Below are 6,666 nucleotides of genomic sequence, written 5' to 3' on the forward strand. Positions count from 1 at the left end.
CACCAGCCAGCTCCCGGTGAATCATAAGACCCAGCAAGGAAGATCTACACTGACAGAGAAGAACTGGAAAATGTAGAATACTTTGCCTATCTTCGCAGCCATCTCTCACAGATGGCAGACATAGACATCGATATTCAGCAAAGAATCCACTGTGCCAGCCTTGCCTTTGGCAGACTGTCTCGCTGGGTGTTCAACACTCATGACATCAGAACACATACTAAACTTTTAGTTTATGGAGCAGTGGTAATCCCAACTCTCCTCTGTGGCTGTGAGACTTGGGTGACCTACAGAAAACATCTGAAAAACCCGGAACACCAGTACCAGCACTTTCTTCGGAAGATCCTCAACATAGAGTGGGAGGATCGCTGCACTAATGTCAGTGTCCTCACAGAGGACAACATCTTCAGTGTTGAGGCCCTGATTATCCAGCACCTGCTGAGGTGAAGCAGGCACTGTGTGTGCATGCCTGATGTACCCTCACCAAAACAATTGTTGTACACCCAACTCACCAAAGAAGAAAGGAAATGGGGAGGTCAATAGAAATGCTTTAAAGACACTCTCTAGACATCAAGAGATGTGGCATTGACACCACACACTAGGAGACAGTAGCGCAGAATAGGGATAACTGGCAAAGACTTGTCAGAGAAGGAATGTCCACTTTTGAGGAAAATCACCTTGCCCTGATCGCAGAAAAATGCCAGAGAAGAAAGGAAAGACAACTGTCATGCAGCAATCATGTCCCAACCTTGACTTCCAACACCATCTTCAACATCTGCCAAGGAGCATGTGGCTCAAGGATCAGACTCCTCAGTCAGCAAAGGGGACCCATAATGAATAAAACCTGTGAAAGAGATCATCCTCGACCTCAAGGGATCACCGAGAACCACACATTTCCTATGAGGCGCCTCATTCTGGCTACTCACAAGGACAGAGTTTATTTTCTGGCGGGAGCTTGGAACAGTACTACCAGCACCCCTTACACTCCCCACAATCTATCCTCTACCGGAAACAAACTCAGTCAGAAACCCTCTTCCGTTTTAGTGTTTCCATTTCCCATACCACTGGACACACATACTTCAGTGTGTTTTCCCTTGGGTGTCCCTATAGCTGAGAAGTCCAGCATTTTATCACATTTACATTCCCCACCACATCTTTAAAACACTGCACTAAATCGGTCAATATTTTTCCGACTTTGGAGGAAAAGACAGGACTCCTAGATCCTAGTAAAATCTCTCCTTTATCAGCTATAGTGAAAGGTTTCTCATTCCACACTGCCGTCTGTGAGACATTCACAGAGAAAACCCGGAACAAGAAATTCTAATTGTTGGGGTTAGAAAGTAAAAGCCGGTTCGGATAAAATGGAACATGATTAGTAATGCACGTCTCTATTTGCATTTTCATCTGAATTGCTGGGTCATATTCCTTGTAACGACCCTTTTCCAACAATTCCAGGTATTTTTGTCTAGCAGCGATTCCTATTTTCAGTGAAGTCAAAGAAAACGCTAGCCGGAGTAAAGCAAGCGGGCTCCACTCCACATTTGGAGATATCACGGGTAAGTTCGAAATTCCTGATGACAAAACTGGAGATTTAAAACTGGCTTCCAACTCCCAAATAGTTTATTAGCACCATAACATTTTCCATTAAAACGTTTCCAGTTGCTCTTCGTTCAACAACAGTTATTTATATTTCCAGTATCAACTACATCAACATGGGCTAGATTGTGGTAACTTTACAAATTTTGAATAGCCCTTGGCGCCAAGTCTCATTAAACTAAATGGAACCACTTGCGGAGGAAGATAGGTCTCAAAGTGTCACAATCTAGCCCTAAAAGAAAATATAAAAGATGCTGATAAATACATGCTGATAATGTGGTACAATTGTAATATGGAAATGTAAAAATGCCCCTACTGCAAACGCAAAAGAGAAGACTGATGGAATGGAGAACAGTGAATAACAGGTGTAGCAAGGGCCACCAGTGACTCAGTGAAAAGAAAAAGGAATGCTCTTTCAAGGCTGAGATAGAGCTTTAGCTAAAGACACAGATGAAGAGTGACATCGTATTTCTGCTAATGGATACTCTGAGGCTATATTGATCTTGATGGAACATTTTATTAAGAGAAGAGGGTTCCACCAAATAATTATTAAAATGTTAATTGGCCAAAGAACAGATGGGCATCACACTTGACCAAATACTGCATGTGATTTATCCTGCTGCTTACAAAATATCGTTTAGTTATGAAGTTTTGTCTACAATCTTGAAAGTATATACATAAATAACCCCACATTACAATATCCCTGTAGTAATGTCTGCCGCACACTTCAACACGAAATTTATCTCCCTTTGTATCAATTTTTTCCATGTTGAACAGGTTCCATGGTAGGGAACTTCATGCCTTGATGATGACCCTGCAGCACTAAATTACATCTTTCCAAGCAGAGATAGCTTGACAGAAACAAAGCATTTATTTACTCCCATTATTTCATAGCACACGAAATATTAGGTCGCCTGCATGTTCTCGAAGACTGGAGTACAATGAGAAAAGGTGGATATCTTTATCTTAAAAAACGTATGCAGAGAAATGATCTCCATGCTTAGTATTTCTGTCAACTAATATTTAAAGCCTCATGATTTGAATTTTACAAACACGTATACTATGTGCATTCAAACAGTATCTCGAAAACTATTGGCCCTTCACAATTGGTAACCAAATATTCTGAAACACGGCAAATGGATGCCAGACTATATGGAAGAAAAACAGTCGCAGGTGCTGTTCACGTATACAGCTGTCCAGAGTATACCCTAAATGAAGAACCACTATATGAAGAAATGGTTCATTAGATGGTAAATGACATGGTATTCTACAGACCAAACAAATTCCATATGGAAATCTAACCACAATTCTTTAGATATATCGTAAGAAACATTCCACATACAGTTACATCAGACTCACCTGTGCTCCCTGTAGTTTCTCGTGCTCACCATTCTCTGCAGTGTGAGGGAAGTTGGGGCTGAAAACCATGAGGTCATTCTTGGCGGTGCCTTCCCCTACACACAAGTTCCGGCTCTGGCGCTGGGAATAGGACCAACTCCCCACTTCGCTCGAGCACACCACGGTGGCTTTCCTAGGCTCGCACATCACTTCCGGACCCGGGTGGCATCTCAGGCCAACGTACACGACAATCACCAGCACAAACAGCCCGGACACCGAGCAAATGGCGATCATTAGAGACACATTCATGTCAACCAAGGGCCCTTCGCTCCTGCCCCTTTGCCTCGAGTCCCATTTCACAGCCTGGGGACTCTCCACCAGGGACAGGCTGACAGTGGCTGTCGCTGACAGCGCCGGCTCCCCATGGTCCTTCACCAGGATCACGAGTCTCTGGCTGGGGCCGTCCGCCTCCTCCAAGGCCCGGGTGGTGCTGATCTCCCCGCTGTACACACCCACCCGGAAAGGCCCCGAAGCCCTGGGCTCCTGCACTTCGTAGCGAAGCCACGCGTTGTAGCCGGAATCCGCATCCACCGCTCGGATCTTGCCCACCACGTGCCCTGCGCCGGCCGACAGCGGAACCAGCTCGGGCCCTGGCGAGCCGCGGCCGGAGCCAGCCGGGGACACTGCGGGCGCGTTGTCATTTTCATCCAGGACAAAGAGCTGCACAGTCACGTTCCCGCACAACGACGGGAACCCGGCGTCCCTCGCGCTCACCTGGAACTGCAGCACTTGCAGCTCCTCGTAGTCAAAGGGCTGCAGGGCATAGATGTGCCCGCTCTCCGAGTGCACCGAGATGTAGCTGGACAGGGGCTGCTCTCCCACACTCCGCTCCACCACTGAGTAGCTCACAAAGGCGTTTTCCCTCAGGTCCGGGTCCGAGGCCGACACGGTGAAGAGATGGGCCCCGGGCGGGTTGTTTTCCTTCACAAACACCATGTAAACGGGCTGAGGGAAAGCGGGGGCGTTATCGTTCACATCCGCGATCGGCACCAAAATGCTGCTGCTGGCCGAGAGAGACGGGGCCCCTTCGTCTCTGGCTGTCACCAGGATCTTATATTCAGACACTCGCTCCCGATCCACGGCCTCCGCCAGCACCAGCGAGTGATAATTCTTAAAGGTGGAGACGAGCCGAAAGGGCAGGTTCGGGGGGATGGAGCAGGTGACTTTGCCGTTGTCTCCCGAGTCCCGGTCAGAGACGCTAATAAGAGCCACTACTGTCCCCGAGGAAGCGTCCTCCGGAACCGGCAGAGATTGAGAAGAGACTGTTATTTCAGGAGCGTTGTCGTTCATGTCTAAAACTTCCACCACAACTCTGCAGTGTCCAGCCAGTGGGGGATTCCCCTTATCCTTGGCCGAAACTTGAATTTCGTACAAGTTAATGTATTCGAAATCCATTTTCCCTTTAACCCTGATTTCACCAGAATTTCCATATATTTTAAACATGTCCTTAACATAGGGAGGAACAAGACTGCTAAAGGCATATGTAATATCCTTATAAATACCTTCATCCAAGTCTGTGGCGTTAAGTTTGATGACTAATGTCCCATTAGCTGAAGCTTCTAGCATTTGGACCTTATAAACTGACTGATTAAATACAGGCGCGTTATCATTCACATCCAGCACCGTGATCACCAGCTGAACTGTGCCGGTGAGCTCCGGTTTGCCCCTGTCAGTGGCGGTGAGTAATAAACGATATACGGGTGTTTCCTCTCTGTCCAGAGATTTCTTTAACTCAAGCTCTGCAGATTTGATTTGGTCGTCGTTAGTTGTGACATCTAGAGTGAAATGTTCGCTTGGGCTGAGTTTATAGGTTAGCAGAGAGTTTGTACCAATATCTGCGTCAGACGCGCCCTCTAGTGGGAAACGCGAACCTGGAAGAGTTAGTGATTCTGCTATACTCAGGTTTTGCTCATTTACGGAAAAAGCAGGAGCATTGTCATTTATATCCTGTATCTCCACTTCCACGTGAAATATCCTCAGGGGTTTGTCCACTATCACCTCCAGGTCAATGGCGCACAGGGGGCTCTGGCCACACAGCTCTTCCCTGTCTACTCGCGAATTAACAAACAAAACGCCGTTCTGCAAATTTACCTCAAAATAGTCTCTCCTGCTGTTGGAGACCATCCGGAACATCCGAGGCACCAGCTCCGCCACCTCCAGTTCCAGGTCCTGGGCCAGGCGGCCCACAAAGGTGCCGTGTTTGGATTCCTCCGGCACGGAATAACGGACCTGGCCGCTGCCCACCTCCCAGGCCGTGTGTAACAGAACCAACCGCAGCAGCTGCCTGGTTACCAGGGAGTCTCGCCGGAGAAGAGCCATTGCGGACACGGGGCGGTGCGCCGGTGCCGGTTTATAAATCAGTTTTTAACTGAGCGAACAGCAGAGTCCAGTGAATGGCGGGATGCGGTACCTTTGAAAGCAATTTAATTTAATCCAACCCTCTCACATCCGGGAGCCCTCCTGACGTTTCATCTACCAGGCTGTAGTTGAAATTGAAGGTGGAGCTATGTGTTTCTTTTCTTACTGAAACGTATTTTTAGGGGACAGCGACACCATGTGTCTGTGAATGTGTAAGTAAACAATGATAGGTTTATTTTAAAATAGCTGTAGCACTATTTTCTTTGTAATGTATATACTTTTTTCGTGGTGTTTTAATATTCTGATGAGGCCATTGGTTTTCAGTATTGTGTTTTTTATTTAAAATTTAAAACAGTTTATATTATTATCGGAAATTATAGATCTCTAATTTGATGGTATGAATCTACTCCCTTAGATAGCAGTGGGAGTTTTGCTAGTCGCTGGCCCCTAAGATGTATTATTTTTCATTTCTGGTAATTTTCCTCAATGTCTGTGTCTTTTTCTTTAAAATTCAGTTATTTATTAGCAAGACAAGTGTGTGAAAAATATTTTTGGAAGCCCTTGTATTTTATGTATTGTTATTTTTAAAAATGATTTACCGCAAAAGATACTCTATTATGATCTATGTGTTCAGTTACGAATAGTAGGAAAAATTCATTCGCAAACATTCAAATGTACTGATCTTCCCTCAGTAGATAAATCAGACAAAAATTTCCCACGTCTTTAAAATGTGTGAAATGTTGGGTGGTCACATCTCTATGACTCTTCTATGGTGAAGGAATCAGTGTTAACCTAAGAGTGTGGGGAAATATTTTATATACATTATATTAATAGACTTGAGCCTATGAGAAATTATTGAACTACATAACTGTTCAATTGTAATAATTTATTGTACCTTCATTCTGTGCTTTTCATATTTTGTCATCAGTTGGTCATCTTGTGTATGTATGTGTGTGTTTATCAAAACAGATAATGGTGATAAGCACCTTAGAGATGCTTAGGCAGGAATATTCCATAAGTATCCGCAAGGAGCCCAGAAGAGGCAGGAACAGTGGCCAAGTTTTTCCCATCTCTCTCTCTCTCTCTCTCTGTGTGTGTGTGTGTGTGTCGCTCTCTCTTTCTAGCTCCCCTTTCCCCCTTGTATTTTATGCGTTATATAATCCATCATGACATCATGCCAGTCAAGCGATTGCTCCTGTTTAGCGCACCAAAGCAATGGTCTCTACATTTGCCAATTGAGATTACTTAGATAAATATGAATCCCTGAAAACTCGTATGACAGGTGTCTGGATATTCCCAAATCCAGGATGCGTGTAC

General features: G+C 45.3%; 1 protein-coding gene across 1 annotated transcript; it reads right to left on the minus strand.

Annotated features, from left to right (window-relative positions):
• Window positions 1-560: 560 nt before the first annotated feature.
• On the minus strand, window positions 561-5,310 carry LOC135882948 (protocadherin alpha-8-like). Its single transcript, XM_065409972.1, has 2 exons — window positions 2,953-5,310; window positions 561-680 (listed from the first exon to the last, which is right to left on the minus strand). The coding sequence occupies exons 1-2, from the start codon at window positions 5,308-5,310 to the stop codon at window positions 561-563; spliced, it is 2,478 nt and encodes an 825-aa protein (XP_065266044.1).
• Between the last annotated feature and the right edge of the window lie 1,356 nt (window positions 5,311-6,666).

This window comes from Emys orbicularis, chromosome 8, assembly GCF_028017835.1.
Source record: "Emys orbicularis isolate rEmyOrb1 chromosome 8, rEmyOrb1.hap1, whole genome shotgun sequence".
Classification (NCBI taxonomy): domain Eukaryota; kingdom Metazoa; phylum Chordata; order Testudines; family Emydidae; genus Emys; species Emys orbicularis.

Excerpts from the sequence above, each read along its gene's own strand:
- LOC135882948 (XM_065409972.1), bottom strand. The coding sequence starts at position 5,310 with ATGGCTCTTCTCCGGCGAGACTCCCTGGTAACCAGGCAGCTGCTGCGG. Across the intron at positions 681-2,952 it reads AGAAACTACAGGGAGCACAG|GGCAAGGTGATTTTCCTCAA; the intron begins GTGAGTCTGATG and ends TTCTGCGATCAG.